The following is a 17,973-nucleotide window of genomic DNA, read 5'->3' as shown; positions in this document are numbered from 1 at the left end:
GCTGAATATTCCCTTTGGATAAATTTCTAGATGTGGATTTGGTAGGTCAGAGATACAATTACATGACCAACCTAGATAACATATTCAAAAGCAGAGACATTACTTTGCCAACAAAGGTTCGTCTAGTCAAGGCTATGGTTTTTCCTGTGGTCATGTATGGATGTGAGAGTTGGACTGTGAAGAAGGCTGAGCGCCGAAGAATTGATGCTTTTGAACTGTGGTGTTGGAGAAGACTCTTGAGAGTCCCTTGGACTGCAAGGAGATCCAACCAGTCCATTCTGAAGGAGATCAACCCTGGGATTTCTTTGGAAGGAATGATGTTAAACCTGAAATCCAGTACTTTGGCCACCTCATGCGAAGAGTTGACTCATTGGAAAAGACTCTGATGCTGGGAGGGATTGGGGGCAAGAGGAGAAGGGGACGACAGAGGATGAGATGGCTGGATGGCATCACTGACTCGATGGACATGAGTCTCAGTGAATTCCAGGAGTTGGTGATAGACAGGGAGGCCTGGTGTGTTGTGATTCATGGGGTTGCAAAGAGTCAGACACGACTGAGCGGCTGATCTGATTGCCTTGCCTTACATTCCTATCAAGTGTGTGTGACTGCTTATGAAACTGTTTGTGTCGTCTTTTGGGGCCCCAGAGAGCTCCGGTACCACAGTTCTTTATGTCTCAGCACAGAAGACAATTTAGTGAGCAGTGAAGAGGTAGATAAGAAGTGATTTTTTAGAATAGGACACTTGTGGGCAGGCGAGAAATGGTGCACTCTGAGAACTTACTGGACTATATAGTTTTATAATCAAAGGAAAAGTGGGGGGCTTCCCTGGTGGCTCAGTGGTGAGGAATCTGCCTGCCAGTGCAGGAGACATGGATTTGGTCCCTGACCTGGGAAGATCCCACATGCTGTGGAGCAACTAAGCCTGTGTGCCATGACTTTTGAGCTCTGAATCCCAGGCGTCTCAACTACAGAAACCCACGTGCCCTAGAGCCCATGCTCCGGGGAGAGGGAGAAGAACTTCTTTGTCTTTCTTGAATAGACATCGTGCTTCCATCATCAGCTCTTCCTCCAGGTTGAGCAGGGTAGTTTTCTTGTCCCTACATAGTCAAGCTCGGTCCACAGATTATTGTTTTTTATGCGGGCAGAGAGCATGTCTTAGGGGTCGTTAACTTCCTGAGCTCACTGGGCAGGATGTGGGTCTCGTGGCACCATTGTTCTATTGTCTTGGGCGTATGTCTTATGCCTCTCTTGCGTGGTTTTGTTTCTAAGCAAGCCTGCCTGGTTTTGCGATGAAGCACACTTAACAGGGTCTCCCATATTTTTTCTACTTACAATCCCCTAGTGGGATTAACTACTTAATCACCTACTTTGTCCCTTTCCTTTATATCATTCCTCCCTCCAGGTGTTTACCCTTTTATGCTTCAAAGCGGGTAAAGGGCAGTGACTGATCATTAGCTACTTCGGACTGAGACAGAACATCGGCGTGCCTGGGGAAGGAGTAAAGTGTCTGGCTGACTGTCCCTTCTCTGTTCGGAGAACTGCCAGTCAGTGTCACTGTGGTTAGCATCATCCTTTTAGCCTTCTTAGATGTTAAGCATTGGAGGATGAATCTACAAAAAGGTATAAATTAAAAGAAATACAACAATGAGCTTTGGAAAAGTCATTAAGAAGGATTACAGCCATGATTTTGAAGATCCAGACCATTTTCCTCAGTTTCTAAATCTAAAAGAGAGTCACTGAAGGCCTCAATCTGTTTGTTTCTGATTAGGCCTGTAATCTTAAATGTTTTATATTTTAGGGTGTATTGAGTCTTTTATCTCAGTTATAGATTTAATTTATTCTTTTCTATTTTTTGTTAATATCCTTTGATGATGAAGGGCTTCCCTTGTAGCTCAGTTGGTAAAGAATCTGCCTGCAGTGCAGGAGACATGGGTTCGATCCCTGAGTTGGGAAGATCCCCTGGAGAAGGAAACGGCAACCCACTCCAGTATTCTTGCCTGGAAAATCTCATGGACAGAGGAGTCTGGTGGGCTGTACTCCATGGGGTCACAAAGAGTCAGGCACGACTGAGCAACTAACACTTTAACACTTTGATGATGAGAGTGGTTTCCTTGTCCCTCAAGGGACAGAGTGTAGCCCCTAATTTATTTAGAGAAGACCTTCCATTAAAGAAATAGGTCAGTCACAAACAGAAAGGAATGTGGAAATAACCAGCCATTGATGTTGTACAAAAGGGGTTGCAGGAAAATGTGCCCCTGTCTCTCGCCTGACACTCCCATTGCATATTTCTTACAGTTAAGGTTTCCGATCCTTTGGGTTAAGACCAAGAAGGTTGCGTTAGTCTGTGAGAAATTTTATCAAGTGACCTGCCATTTCAGTGACTGCCCAAGGCTCCGCATTAGTTATGTAGATGCCATGTCTGGGCAGAGCCATTTTTGGCTTTGGGCCCCCGTCAGTCTTTTGATTGTGAAATCATCAAAGAAGGCCGACCCCACCCCCCAACTCTCTGGTGCCTGGGGCATTCCCTCTTTCAATACCTTGGCTGTTTGCAAGGGTTCTTCCGTCACAATCTTACTCGAATGTGTCCCTTCTGTCCTCACAGAGCACATTGATTTTGTCTGGGTACCTATGGGCCTTATGGTCTACCATGGCCAGATTGGCCAAAAAATCCTGGCCTTTCCTGTGGTGGTCTCAGAGTGGACACAGCCATTGTCATCATCTGGGCCTTTTGTTTATCTCTCTGGGTGTATTCAGCCTTTTTGGCCATATCCCTATTATTGAAAACCAAATAAGCCAATTAGAGCAAATCACTCTCAGGAGTCTGAGGACCCACAGTTGGCTTTTTTGAATTTCATTTCTGATGTCTGGGGAAGACTGGGCTATGAAATGTAGAGCCAAAAAGTCCTGTCCCTCAGGCGAGGAGGGATCCACCTAGGTACACTTTTTAAATGCTTCTATTAATCTCCCTTGAAAAACTGTAGGATTTTTATCTGGTCCCTATTGGAATTCTTTCACTTTTTTTTCACGGTTGACAGGTTTCATTGTAAGCTTTTTCTTTTTAAAAGAAACTCCTGCCCCCAAGTTGTGACTGTTTTTATTTGTGTATTTTATTTTATTGGCTGCCCGCAGGCTTTCTCAAGTCGTGGTGAGCTGGAGGCTACTCTTCTATGCGGTTCAGGGGCTTCTCATTGCGGTGGCTTCTCGTTTGTGGAGCACGGGCTCTGGGGCTCGTGGGCTTCAATAGTTGAGGCTCGGGTGGGCTCAGTAATTGTAGCACACAGGCTTAGTTGCTCCGCGGCATGTGGTATCTTCCCGGACCAGGGATTGAACCTGTATCCCCTGCATTGCAAGGTGGATTTTTGCACCACTTGTGAGCTTTTTCATACCCTTTATTAAACAATCATGTGGTCCCATCTATCACTCTCAAAAAAGTGGATCTGATGATTTCATTGTGGATTTGGCTCAGGAGCAGCTTAGTTCCCCATGTGGTGTACTGCATGGCCCTCTTGGGCTTGAGCTGCCATTTGGTCAGCATGGACTCTGGCTGCCAGTATTTTGTGCTATTCTTTCTCAGGAGTGCAGCAGTGGGATAAGATTTGTAAATCTCTCCAGGTGAGATCCAAAGATTGGATCAACCTGGTAAATTCTTTTGTGAAAAGTTCAGGGATCTCAGAAAAACTTCCCAATTTACCCTCTGCCAGACTTAGGTCGGATGTTGAAAAAAGCACGTAAACTGTTACTGTTTCTTGATTTCTATCAGAAGTTTCTCTCAGAGGCAGAACCATCGGGGCAGTTGGTTGGTAACTTATGCTGCTGCAGGTGCTAGCTCAGCTGAAAATGGGCCCCTTAGGTAGCTTGGGATACAAAGGAGGTCTTTCCTCACTCTTGGATGCATTTTGTTATTTAGTCACTAAGTCACATCTGGCTCTTTGCTCCCCCATGGACTATAGCCTGCCAGGATCCTCTGTCCATGGGATTTTCCAGGCAAAAATACTGGAAAGGGTTGCCATTACCTTCTCCAGGAGATCTTCCTGACCCAGGGATAGAACCCATGTCTCTTGCATTGGGCAGGCGATTCTTTACCACTGAGCCGCCTCGGAAGCCCTGGGTGTGTTGTCCCCTAGGATAACAGCCTTGGTCTGGAACAGCAGTTCCCACCTGTGAGACAGCCCTCATTGCAGCAGCCATTTTCATGGATATAGCAGGTTTCGCCAGAGCAATAATTAGCTATCCAAAAGTTTCCTTCCTGTGTCAAAGTCTACCTTGTAACTGATTCAAGATTTGTACTTACAACTTTAGATGTTATCCCTCCCAAAGCAGTCTCCCAACCAGGTGTTACTGCCCAAGAAATTGTTTGTAAGGAATACTACAGAGGGTATCCCAGTGGTGTTGACAATGAGCAAGATTTGGTCTAGCTGCAAATAGAAATAAAGGGTCAGCACTTTTAAGAGTCAGAGGGAGGGGAAGACTGACATCAGGGCTTGGAAAGTCCTCTGTTGGACACTTTGAGTAATTAGGAGCAAACTACCCTACATCTTGGAAGTTGATTCCCTTCAGTTTTCTTGAGCATAATGTACTTAAGAATACCTGATAAGAAGCCTTTGATCTAGGCGAGATACAATCCTTTAAATGATTTTTTTTCTAACGTATATATCCCCGATTATAAATTATAAACATTTAGTCTTTATCCAAAGATAGATTACAGTGATCAGCTTTAGAAACAAGTTTAGAATACCTTTTTAAGAACTCTGTTAGGCTTCTCAGTAATATAACAGCAAAGAGCTATTTGAAAAGTGAGTTTTAGATAGTAGATATTGACCTCAAGGAGCAAAACTAAAATTTAGTATCTATTAAAACATAATTTTTTTCTAAAATTACCCTCATCTTTACCAAAGACCGGAGAAGGCAATGGCACCCCACTCCAGTACTCTTACCTGGAGAATCTCAGGGACGGGGGAGCCTGGTGGGCTGCTGTCTCTGGGGTTGCACAGAGTCAGACACGACTGAAGCGACTTAGCAGTAGCAGTTACCAAAGATAGCCAAGTTAAGATTAATTTGTTTGTAAAATAAGTCTGGTTAATTCATCACATAGGCATATTTAATCTGTCCAATAAATCAGGTGCCTTGAATATTAAAAATTGTAAAAGGTATACCCTAAATAAAAGAGCTCATTTTAAACCTTTTTATTTTTCATTGTATGGCATCAGCTTTGTAGCCAAGGAAGGCTTTAACCCATTAAGTAAAAGATGGAATTTGCCAGGGAGCCGGGAAGACCCAAGCAGCCATCTTGGGTTTCCCATATCCCTGACTGTTTAATTTGCAGCTTTTGTATATCTATCTTAATTTTTTTTTTTTAATTTAGGAGCAGATTGTTGCCATGCTACAAGGATATCAGGATGGCAAAAGTCTGACAATAAGGGGTTAATTTTTTTGTTGACAAATTGTACAACAAATATAGTATGAACTTACTAACTTTTAGTAAACCCAGATAAAGTATTTATACTTAATACTCATGAGTCTAAAAACATCTATATTAATTAACTAACTTAAACTAAAACCTTTAATACTAAATATTAATTTAATATTAAATATTTCTTAAGTCATGTGAACCTATAATCCATTTAGCTTAGTTCCTCTTATATTTGGAAGTGTTTTATTTTGTAAGTGCTTACTTTACTTTTCAAAGCCGGTTAAACTGAGCTCATTCACAAATTAACCTCAGCAATATTATCTAAAGACAAAAAGACATGACTTACATGTATTCAGAGATCTCAGTTTCATTTTTAAACTTATTCATAAAACAGACATTGCAATGCAGATTTATCAGTTTACAAATAACAGTTGGAAAAATTAAGTTTACAGACTTGAGTTTTAACAGGGATAGAAACAGAATATAGAAGAAAAGTCTCAGACTTAAAAACAGTGCAGATTGCTAAATCCTGTCAGAAGCAGTCCAAACAGTAAAATGTCTTTCTTTTTGCATACCATTTCCATTGTCAGCTGACCCCTTCCACATCTTTATGATCCCTTGCCACATTTTTATGGCAACCCATGTTGATGACCACCATTCCTCCAGTTCTTTGTTTGTTTTTCCTTTAGACATCCATAATATCATTCACTTGACCTTTACCCAGTTCTTGATCAGAGCTCCAAAGCCTTTGGGGTTGATCAGCCTGTCTAAAACAGACAGCCATCGGTGGAGTATCTTCCTCCATACTCTTGGCTCGTGGCATCCCATGAGCCTTCTAGGACCTGACCCCAGACCTTCTTATCTTACCGCAATCCTGCCGCAGTCGCCATCTGAAACCATTTGTGTCATTTCAGGGGCTCCCAAGAGCTCTGGTACTATAGTTCTTTATGTCTCAATGCAGCAAAGAATTCAGTGAGAAGCAGAGGTAGATAAGAAGTGATTCATTAGAACAGGATGCTTATGAGGTTTACAAGCAGGCAGGCGAGAAATGCTTCGCCCTGAGAACTTACCGGACCACAGTTTTATAATCAAAGGAAAAGTGGGGAGAGGGAGAAGAACTTTGTCTTTCTTGAGTAGACATCATGCTTCCATCATCAGCTCCTCCTCCAGGTAGAGCGGGGAGTTTTCTGCTTCCTACGTGGTCAGGCCAAGTCCACAAAGTATTGTTTTCTTATGTGTGCAGAGAGCATGTCCTGGGAATCATTAACTTACTGAGCTCACTGGGCAGGATATGGGTCTCATGCCACGATTGTTTTATTGTTTTGGGGCATGTCTGGTGCTTCTGTTGCCTGGTTTTGTTGCTAAGCGTCTTCTCTTTTGAGTAATCATTAACTTACAGGGGTCTCCCATATTTTTTCTACTTACAATCCCTTAGTGGGATTAACTATTTAATCACCTACTTTGTCCCTTTATGCTGTCCCTGTCACTTACAGTGGGTATCATTGATCATTTTGATTTTGGGAGGTCAGGCAAAAATGGTATCATTACAGTTTGTATACATTCTAGAGTTGATTACATCCTCACTTCTGTTTATTTGCTCCTTACACGTGTCCTCTTGGAAATACCTATTTCTATCCTTTGTCTCCTTCACCACAGGGTTGCTCTTGAGTTCGCTTGTATATGAAGGAGAGTAATCCTTGGTAATGTATGTTTGCAAGTATTTCTCCCAGTAAGTTCTCTCCTTTAACTTGTTTTACAAGCAATACCAGTTTTAAAAAAAATAAAATATATCTTTTTTTTTCCAAACAGATTTTATGTTGTTAAGCTTCACAGTTCTTCCTTTTACAACCCTGCCTTGAAAGACATCCTCCACACCAAGAGGAAACGTTTATTTTGCTGTAGTTTCTAACAGTGCTTTGTTTAATTTTTAACATTAAATCTTTAGTCAATCTGGAGTTTGTTTGGGGGTGAGTAATGAGAGGTAGGGTGCTAACTTTTTTTTTTAGTTTCTTTTTGGCTGTGCTGGGCGTTTGTTGCTGCATGCAGGCTTTTTGTAGTTGCGGAGAGCAGGGGTACTGTGTAGTTGTGGTAGGCGGGCTTCTCATTGGGGTGACCTCTCATTGTGGAGCACAGGTTCTAAGGTTCATGGGCTTCCGAAGTTGCTGCATGTGGGCTCAGCAACTGTGGCTCAAGGGCTGCAGAGCGCAGACTCACTGGTTGTGGCACAGGCGTAGTTGCCTTGCAGCAGATAGGATCTTCCTAGACCAGGGATCAAACTAGTGGTGTCCCCTGCACTGCAAGGCGGAATCCTAACCACTGGACCACCAGGGAAGCCCCGGGGCTGTACGTGTTTATTTTCACCAAAGTGGTGGCCAGCTTCCCCTGAGCTATGTATAAGGAATCCATGTGTCATGTTGGATGCTGTCCTTTTCATCCTGTGCCCCTCCTGCCCCCTCAGTCCCCCTCCCTCCTGCTCTGTGTGGGAGTAGGCACTGGCTCCTGCTCTGTGACTTCCTACTGGGTGTGGCTGAGGGGGAGAAGCAGCAGCCGGCGATGAGAGGATGGGAGGAGAGGGAACTCCTCACTTCCCTCAGCTGACTATCTTTGGTATTCCCCACCTCCACCCCACCAGCGAACAATCCTCGCCTCAGGCAGCCGCCTCTCCAAGTTCTTATAACGCCTTCTCCCCTTTGGCCCTTCAGCCCTGTGGTTCTAATGGCTCTGGAGGTCCCACGCCATCCCTGTGGTTTCCCATAACCCTACCCCCATCCCTGTAAGAGTTCTTCCCTTCAGTTCACATCAGGAACAGCTGTGTGTACCCTCCTTCCTGCCTGGACCTGGTGGATGCTCCAGGCTTTTCCTCTTCTTTGAATGGTGGGCTTATGTTATATACCTGATTCTCGAATCTGCTTCTGTTTCTGCTCCCTATTTGGTTTCATTGTCCACTTTTCATGTGTTTTAACACCAAGTAGAACAAGCCTTCTTCTTCATCTTCTTTTTTTTTTTTTAATACTTGTTTATTTATTTATTTTGGGCTGCTTTGGGTCTTTGTTGTGCCATGTGGGATCTTTCACTTAGCAGATGAATTCGGTAGTTGGGGCGTGTGGGCTTAGTTGCCCTGAGGGATGTGGGATCTTAGTTCCCTGACCATGGATCAAGCCCACATCCCTCTCATTGGAAGGCAGATTCTTAAGCACTGGACTACCAGGGAAGTCCCCTGAGTGGTGGCTTTAATGCTGCTCTCACGGATATAGTCCTACAGAAGCCCTAGAGGAACTTTGTCTCCCAGATCATCCTCCCCATAATTATCGTCACTAGTAACATAATTGATCATATTTGAAAACCATTTCAAATATACACAGTGTAGCTATGTTAGTAGAGGAGCTGATTCCAAACACCAGCACTTAAAGTCATAAAGAAAATCGTAGAATCATAAAGTGAACAGAAAAGTTGGCTAAAAATGACACACGTGAAAAAACAAAAGGAGCCTTCTGCATGTCCTTGGAACTGGCACAACGTCTTCTCAGGATTTATTCTGAGGAACTAATCAGAGATGTGTAGAAGGAGGACTGTCGTGATTTATTTGTTTAACAAAGGGTTAAGAATATCATGGTACATATTGGCTAGCACATAGTAGGTACTCTATTTGTTGAATAAATGAATGGCACCTTTGTGCCTTTGGAGGATTATATAACCATTGAAATTTGTGTCGTAGAATACTTTGTGGCATAGGAAAACATTTGATACGGTTCCAATTCAAGAAAAACAAGAGCGAAGCCAAGTTGTATATTCATTCAGTACAATCTCATTTTTGTAAGTGGAAGGTATATGGGTGCCTGTGTAAATATTCACTGAACATATAAAAAGCAGAAGGGACTTTAATGTAGAAAGTGTGTAAAGAGAATACTCACAGCCACTTGGGAATATGTAATCAACAATCGCTCCCTTCAACTTTTTGCAGCCAGGGAGAGCCAGCACTTATGGAGGATGTTGTGCAAGAACTCATTCTCCACACACATTATACTCCTCTTATTTCTTTCCTGTAATACTTAACCATCTTCTAATATAATGTTATGTTGTGCCTATTTCTTTTTTATTTAAGTTTTTAAAAAAATGTTGGCCACACCACACAGCTTATAGCAGGCAGTGGGGGTTGGGGGCTTCCCAGGTGGCATTAGTGGTAAAGAACCCGCTTGCCAATGCAGGAGATGTCAGAGATGAGGTTTCAATCCCTAGGTGGGAAAGATCCCCTGGAGGAGGAAATGGCAACCCACTCTAGTATTCTTGCCTGGAGAATCCCTTGGACAGAGGCGCCTGATGGACTACAGTCCATGGGGTTGCAAAGAGCTGGACACGACTGAGTGACCAAGTAGCAGCAGCAGCACAGCTTACGGGATCTCAGTTTCCTGACCATTGAGTCTGGGCCGCGGCAGAGAATCCCAGCCTCTGGACCACCGGGGAACTCTGTGTTATGCCTGTTACTTACTGTCTGTGCTCCCCTGTGAGATTATAAGTGCCACGGGGCAAGGTCTTTGTTTTGTTCTCTGAAGCAGCCCCAGCACTGTGTACAGTGCCTGGCACACTGCCAGTGCTTACCAACGTGTCCTATGACTGAATGAATTGACAGAGCCAGCATCAAACACTGGACCCAGCTGGGGGTCTCATTGGGGTGCTTTGTTCATGGAAGTGCCCTCACAGGGGTTCCTATCACAGACCCTGAGGTCTCATAACAGTCCCCAGACATGAGTTGCCTTTGCCATGTGTGAAGTCCCCACTGAAGATGAAGGTCTGAGCCCCTGAATACCTGTGATGTTTGCCAGTGTGATTGAACTCACAGTCACTTCCACAAGTCACTTCACTCTGCTGCCAAGGCACTTTAATTTTTAAAAAATATTTATTTATGTATTTGGCTGCACTGGGTCTTAGCTGTGGCACAGGGGGAGGGTGGGTCTTCGATCTTCATTGTGGCATTTCAGATCGTCAGCTGCGACATGTAGGATCTTTAGTTGTGGCATTCGAATTCTTAGTTGCTGCTTGTGGGATCTTTAGTTATAGCATGTGGCATCCAGTTCCCTGAGAAAGGATGGAACCATGACCTCTGCATTGGCAGAGTCTTCGCCACTGGACCACAGGGAAGTCCCCTGCCAAGATGTTTTTAAATAGAAAACAACTTCCCTTTTAACTGGGCTTCCCTGATAGCTTAGTTGGTAAAGAATCCACCTGCAGTGCAGGAGACCCTGGTTCCATTCCTGGTTCTGGAAGATCTGCTGGAGAAGGGATAGGCTACCCACTCTAGTATTCTTGGGCGTCCCTTGTGGCTCAGCTGGTAAAGAATCTGCCTACAATGTAGGAAACCTGAGTTTGATCCCTGGGTTGGGAAGATTTCCTGGAGAAGGGAAAGGCTACCCACTCCAGTATTCTGACCTGGAGAATTCCATGGGGTTGCAAAGAGTCGTATACAACTGAGCAACTTTCACTTTTACTTTTTCCCCCTTTAACCAAAACAACAAAAGCAAAATAATTTAAATATATGTAAACAAAACTAAGAAAATAAATCCCACCACTTAGAAAATCACTGTAGTGTACATGTTCCCATAAATTTTTATGAATTCTACCTACATTTTTATGGGCTTCCCAGGTGGCACTAGTGGTAAAGAACCCGCCTGCCAGTGCAGTAGATTAAAGAGACGTGGGTTCAATCCCTGGCTCGGGAAGATCCCCTGGAGAAGGGCATGGCAACCCACTTCAGTATTCTTGCCTGGAGAATCCCTTGGACAGAGGAACCTGGCGGGCTACAGTCCATAGGGTCGCAAAGAGTCGGACATGACTGAATTGACTTAGCACACACATATACCTTAGATATTACTATTTTACCTGTTTCTGGTTTTGAGTCACACCTTCAGTATCTCATTTTTCTTGCAGGATTTTATTCTGGAACATTACAGTGAAGATAGCTACCTCTACGAAGATGAAATAGCAGATCTCATGGATCTCAGACAAGTATGTTTCCATGTGCAGCGGGATGGAGAGGAGACTGGCTATGATTAGAGGTTGTCCAGTCTTCTGATGATCCCATTGTTGCACTTGAAGTCTTGTAGAATCAGTGGTGGTCGGGGGTGTTAGGGAGGGGCTGTCGGAAACATCCATTCATCTTCTTGCCACGAAAGAAGACCACAGAGGAGACAGACATGCATGTCTGGGGCTGGGTTCCAGGACTCATGAGTTCCTCCCAGCTCTCCTAGAGTTCATGATACCAGCAGCGGGGCCCAGGCTCCAGAGAAACTGTGTGTGAGCATCTTCCTGGCCCGTCCGTCTGCTCTCTGTTCACCCACTCACCCTGCGGTGGTTCCTGTCCTTTCAGGCCTGTCGGACGCCCAGCCGAAATGAGGCGGGAGTAGAGCTGCTGATGAGTTACTTCATGCAGCTGGGGTTTGTGGAGAGCCGATTCTTCCCGCCCACCCGACAGATGGGGATCCTGTTTACCTGGTAGGTGCCTGAGCTGGGGCTTTCTATCTCCAGCCACACTGGGGAGCCTCAGCCCCACACGAGGCTCCTCTGCACTGCAGCCCTCTCCTTCCAGTTGTCCCATGAACAGAGGAGAGCCTGGAGATGTGTGGATAAACGGGTGTTTGTTTATGAAGGGGATCCACAGGGAGAAGGCTCCGACAGACAGTGGCTTCTTGCCTCTCAGAGCAAGTGAGCCGAGGAGAGGAGGCATTTGTGTGTGTGTGTAGAGGAGGCATGTGTGTGTTCATATGTGTGTTCATTTTATCGTGAGGGAAACCCCAAGGCTCTGAGGTACAACTGACAAGAAGCAAGATTCTTGTTCCAGGTGGGAATCAAGTTTTCTCCCAATGACCAGGGCAGCAAACAGAAGTAGATCAGAGCTATTAAAAACTGAGGCAGAATCTTTGATTCTTCCCCAGAGTTGGTACTTTTGATGATTAGTGCTGTCGAAATGTTTCTGAGGTGCTATACCTCTTCTCTGAGTTGCTTAGGAGTATGTGCATGCTTAGTCACTCAGTCTTGTCTGATTCTTTGTGACCGTACGGACTGTAGTCCGCCAGTCTCCTCTGTCCATGAGATTTCCCAGGCAAGAATACTGGAGTGAGTAGCTATTCCTTTCTCCAGGGGATCTTCCTGACCCAGGGCATTACAGGTGAATTCTTTACCATCTGAGCCGCCACAGAAGCTCAAGGAGTATGTGAAATGAAAGTAAATCGTAGCAGCTGAGAAGCATATTCAGAGTTAAATTTCACCACAGCAGATGGCTCTTGATGCTTGCTTTTGAAAGGAAGGGCAGATGACGTTTCCTAAAGGTGTGTTAGCTGCCTGCACATGAGTGAAAACTCCAAATGTGACTTCTTAGTGCTGAACTAGGGAGAAGCTCCATATCTATACCCTGGTCAATGTATGAACTTTAAAACATATCTTGAGTCTTTAAGGCCTTAGGAAGAATTATGAGGGGTTAGTAATTGCTACATTTCATGTAGGAGCAGCCTTATTATTTTTTTAAATACATTTTATTTTTTAGAGCAGTTTCAGGTTCATAGTAAAATTGAAAGGAAGGTGCAGAGAGTTCTCATACACCCGCTGCTCCTGCACACCCAGCACCTCCTCCACCGTCAACATCCGCCACCAGAGCGTTACATTTGTTACAGTTGATGTACTTACAGTGGCTGCCCATCACCCAGCATCCACTGTTTACAGTTCCTGTCCGTGGTATACGTTCCATGGGTTTGGACAAACGATCAATGACATGTGGGCTTCCCGGATGGCTCGGTGGTAAAGAATCCCCCTGCCAATGTAGGACACGTGGGTTCGATCCCCAGGTTGGGAAGATCCCCGGGAGAAGGAAATGACAACCCACTCTAGTATTCTCCCCTGGGAAATCCCATGGACAGAGGAGCCTATCGGGCTACAGGCCATGGGGTCGCAAAAGAGTCAGATGTCACTTAGCGACTAAACAGCAATGACATGCATCCCCGTTATAGCATCACACAGAGCGGTTCCATTACCCTGCAGTCTTCTGCGCTCCCCCTAGCCATCCCCACCCCTTGGCACTCCCCAGCCCTGGCAACCACTGATTCTTTTTGTCTCTACTGTCTTGTCTTTTCCAGAATGTCATATAGTTGGAATCATACAGTAGGTAGCCTTTCTGGATTGGCTTCTCTCACTTAGTCACATGCACTTAAGGTTTCTTGTGTCTTTTTATGCCTTCATAGTTCATTTCTTTTTTTTTTTTTAAGTGTTGCGTAGTTTTCCACTGTATGGCTGTACCACAGTTTGTGTGTCCATTCACCCACGGAAGGACATCCTGATTGAGAAGCAGCCCCGTTTCTGTTTGTGCTTGTGGGTGTCTTAACAGTATGAGCAGGCCCATTGTCTTGCTTGAGATAAAAGCCTCATTGCATGTGCATCTTTGAGTTTTATTCAAGAAATAAGTTTTGTCCATTTTTACCCCCAAACAGCACTCACTAGCCAAGGGATCCATATTCTTAAAAGATGTTTCTTTTACATAGGTATGACTCCCTCACCGGGGTTCCGGTCAGCCAACAGAACTTGCTGCTGGAGAAGGCCAGCATCCTGTTTAACGTCGGAGCCCTCTATACACAGATTGGCACCCGGTGCAATCGACAGACAGAAGCTGGGCTGGAGAGCACGGTGGATGCCTTTCAGAGAGCCGCAGGTACGTCTCCAAGGAGGTGCTGTCGCTGAGATAGAGCTCTGGCTCTGCCAAGTGGCCCTGGTACCTGAGCTGAAGGGGGTCTGTGGATCCTCCCCAGGCCCACGCTTGGCCTCAGAAGCCTGAAAGGGCCCGGCCAGCTTCCAGAGCTGGTGACTCTTCCCATCAGGAAAATTGCTTCCTGGCTCAAACCCGGTTGTCTCTGTCTGACTGTGGCTCATGTACACAGTGGTTAATGATTAATCTTTTCCGAATGAGTGGCCCCACGGATGGCAGTGGATGAACTGTGTCTTTGAATACAGTTTTGAAGAAGAGAATAAGTTTTCTCAAGCGGTGAGAATGTAGGCTTTTTCTTTTTTCTTTCATCCGGCAGCGTGCCTCATCAGTGAGTGTTACCATCCGTGCCTTTGTTATGCGAATTCTGAGAAGCTTGCTCACCCATGGTTGCTCTTCTTGGCTCCCTGTTAAGTGACACTTAGCACCAGCCTATGGAGGAGCAGGGGGTGGTTGGCAGCCCATGGGTGCAGTGGGTAGGCCTGTCTCATGGGTGCTCAAGGGTCCTGGCTGACTCCCCTCTAGCTGTGTCCTGCGGAGTTGGCATAGGGATTGTAGGCAGAAGTGGCCACAATGCTGACCACCGTGTGATGCCCGGAGCTGGCTCCATAATAAGTTTCTTTCTGTGCCAGTCCTTGTCACTCTACTTTGGGGTGTTACCCCGGCAGAAAATTTTGGGGGGTATCTCATTTTCCTCTGCAAGGCTGTGAAGAACCATGGCTTTGCTGTTTGGGCTGGTCATGATATTGTTTGGTTAAACAATAGATAGATCCCTTGGGAGAAAACACCATGCTGAAATTTCATGTGGGAGTTGAATTCTTTCACTGTAAATCCTTTTCTGGGCTCATCTTTCTTTCTGAAGAATCTGAAGCAGGTATGCCTGTCTCTAAGATTCCAGAGACGTGGACAAAACGAAGCTTGAGAACAGAGTCAGAGTGGACCCCAGAAAGCCTGCCGCCCTGGCCTTCCTCCTGCAGGGCAGCTTGCGCTTAGCAGCAAAACCAGAGGAACCAGTCAGATGGGATTTTGCCAGGAGGTTTTGTTTCAGCTCTAGGTTGCTTTGCCAGTTAATGCTGTGACACCTTTCTAACACATAAGAAAGTCAGCTGAGGGCTGTAGCATGAAAATTTCCACTAGAGTCACTGAGCTGAGCTTCCCTGAGGTTCTGGGGAAAAAGCCTTGAGTTTCTGAATGACCCAGAGGTTAAGAGTGAGCATGACCCCTGCGAGTCCTTTAGTCATTCTGTCTTCCTTCACTTCCCTCAGATGCCTAGTCACATATGGAATTTCTCACAAGGGTCCAGGTGAGACAGGAATGGACAGGGAGCAGGCTGGTTTCCTTGCTTGATACAGATGTAAATGTTTTGGAAGAGAACTGGAAAACAGAAGTCTTCTTACTGGTAAAACATACATAACAAAATTACCATTGTAACCATGTTTAGGAGTAGGGTATCAAGTACAGCCACACTGTTGTACAACTGTCTATCTCCAGAACTTTTTTTTTATCACCCCAAAGGGAAAGTCTGTCCCATTAAACAAAAACTCCATTCCCTCCTCCCTGCAGCCCATGTGTGTCTATGAATTTGACTATTCCAGATACTTCAGCTCAGGGCGATGGACCTACTTCACGTAGCATGATGTCTTCATTCATGTTGTACCATGTGTCAGAATTGACTTCTTTTTTTTTTTGAAGATTGATTCACTTATTTTTGGCTGTGCCGAGTCTTCATTGTTGTGTGGGCTTTTCTCCAGTTGTGGATAGCGGGGGTGGGGGTGCGGGGCTACTCTGGTTGCCCAGCAACGCCTTTTCATTGCAGTGGCCTCTCTTACCGCAGAGCATGGGATCTAGGGCCCGCGGGCTTCAGTAGCTGCAGCATGTGAGCTCAGTAGTTGTGGCTCCTAGGCTCCAGAGCACAGTCTCAGTCGTTGCGGTGCAGGGACTTAGTTGCTTATGAGCAAGTGGGACCTTCCCAGGCCAGAGATCAAACCCACACCTCCTACATTGGCAGGCAGATGCTTTACCGCTGAGCCACCAGGGAAGCCCTTGCCTTTTTAAAAAAATAGATTTATTTCATTTATTTGGCTGCCCCAGGTCTTAGCTGCAGCACAAGGGGTCTTTGATCTTAGTTACGGCGTGTGGGATCTAGTTCCCCGACCAGGGATTGAACTGGGAGTATGAAGTCTTAGCCACTGGGCCACCAGGGAAGTCCCAAGGCTGAAAATACTCCATTGTATGTATATACCACACTTGATTTATCCTCATATCTCAACTGTCGATGGACATTTGAGTTGTTTCTACCTTTTGGTTACTAGGAATAATGCTGCCATGAGCATTCTTGTATAAATATCAGTTTAAGCCATTGCTTTCAATTCTGTGGGGTTATACCCAGGAGTGGAATTGCTGGTTTTTATGGTAATTGAGAATCAGAGTTTACTAAAGATGCTTTGGGACACTAGTTTAATATTTTTGCTTCATCGTTTTTTATATTCTTGAGCAGCATGGTGAAATAAACAGGATATCCCTAACTAATGCTCAAAACAATTCCAATTGCAGGGGTTTTAAACTACCTGAAGGAGACGTTTACTCACACTCCAAGTTACGACATGAGCCCCGCCATGCTCAGTGTGCTGGTCAAAATGATGCTGGCACAAGCCCAAGAAAGCACGTTTGAGAAGGTCTGCCTCCCTGGGCTCCAGAATGAGTTCTTCCTCCTGGTGAAGGTGGCTCAGGAAGCGGCCAAGGTAAGCCTTGCTGTTTCCCCTGACTTCTGGGGCGAGCAGGGTGCGTTGGTGGGGGCCCACTGGAGAGAGCAAGGGCTTCCCACGGCAGCTTGCCTGTGACCTGGGCAGCCTGCCCGCCCTGGCTGGCCAGAGCACTGGCTTTCGTTTTGTTGGCAAGTCAGTGTTTCAGATACGGATCACTGATTCCATCTGCAGCTGAGCCTAAAGACCAGCATAATGATGGTGGCCCAGTCTCCCTGTTAAGTCTGACACTGGCAACGCTGGGAGCCCTTGGAATAGCTCCCAGATTGCGGAGCGGCCTCTGGCAGGGGCCGCACAGAGAAGAAAGGGCTCTTTTTCTGCAGCCCGGATACGTGAGGGCCCCTGTGCCAGGCTCCCCACTCCCAGTGTTCCTTCCGTTCTAGGTGGGAGAGGTCTATCGGCAGCTGCACACGGCCATGAACCAGGAGCCGGTGAAGGAGAACATCCCGTACTCCTGGGCCAGCTTGGCCTGCGTGAAGGCCCACCACTATGAAGCCCTGGCCCACTACTTCACAGCCACCCTGCTCATCGACCACCAGCGTAAGGCTGGGCGGCCTGGGGCTCCGGGCTTTGGTCAGGGTTGCAGGCTTGCTGCCTCTGGGTGACACTGAGCTGAGCGAGAGCTTTCTGCTTGCCTGAGAGATGCTCAGCAGCCTGGGGGCAGAGGGTGGGGGTTACACGTGGGCCCAGGCAGCTGTCACACAGGGTGGGATGAGGGGTGATGTGGTCCTGCTGTGGGAGGGGGAGGGGGTAGTGTTTCTTCTGCCTGGGGTGGAGCTGACAGCTTCATGGAGATATTTCGCCTGGAATCTAGGACCAAAGCTAGATCAGGGAGATACTCACCTCAAACACAAAATCTAAGGGGATGCCCGTGAACTCAGTAATTGAGATAATGTTTTAACATGTAATTGTAGATGAATCAAAACTGAGGCAAAAATCCACGGTGATTAAAACTTTAAAAGAAGACACCGTAAAACTTTAAATGAAGACACTGGTTGGGACTTCCCTGGCAGTCCAGTGGTTAAGACTCCGTGCTTCCACTTCACGAAGCACGGGTTTGA

The 17,973-nt window shown here is 45.8% G+C and overlaps 1 protein-coding gene across 1 annotated transcript in view; it reads left to right on the top strand.

Moving 5' to 3' along the window:
• The window catches only part of RHPN2 (rhophilin Rho GTPase binding protein 2), a 69,160-nt gene that overhangs the window by 37,768 nt on the left and 13,419 nt on the right, over window positions 1–17,973 (top strand). The window contains exons 5-9 of the mRNA XM_006061385.4: window positions 11,333–11,410; window positions 11,772–11,896; window positions 13,933–14,099; window positions 16,704–16,891; window positions 17,296–17,452. Coding sequence (XP_006061447.1) covers window positions 11,333–11,410; window positions 11,772–11,896; window positions 13,933–14,099; window positions 16,704–16,891; window positions 17,296–17,452 — 715 coding nt within the window. The remainder of the gene's footprint in view (window positions 1–11,332; window positions 11,411–11,771; window positions 11,897–13,932; window positions 14,100–16,703; window positions 16,892–17,295; window positions 17,453–17,973) is intronic.

Source organism: Bubalus bubalis, chromosome 18 (assembly GCF_019923935.1).
Source record: "Bubalus bubalis isolate 160015118507 breed Murrah chromosome 18, NDDB_SH_1, whole genome shotgun sequence".
Classification (NCBI taxonomy): domain Eukaryota; kingdom Metazoa; phylum Chordata; class Mammalia; order Artiodactyla; family Bovidae; genus Bubalus; species Bubalus bubalis.
Note: the sequence above shows the minus strand (reverse complement) of the source record. Positions and strands in the feature narration are given on the sequence as shown.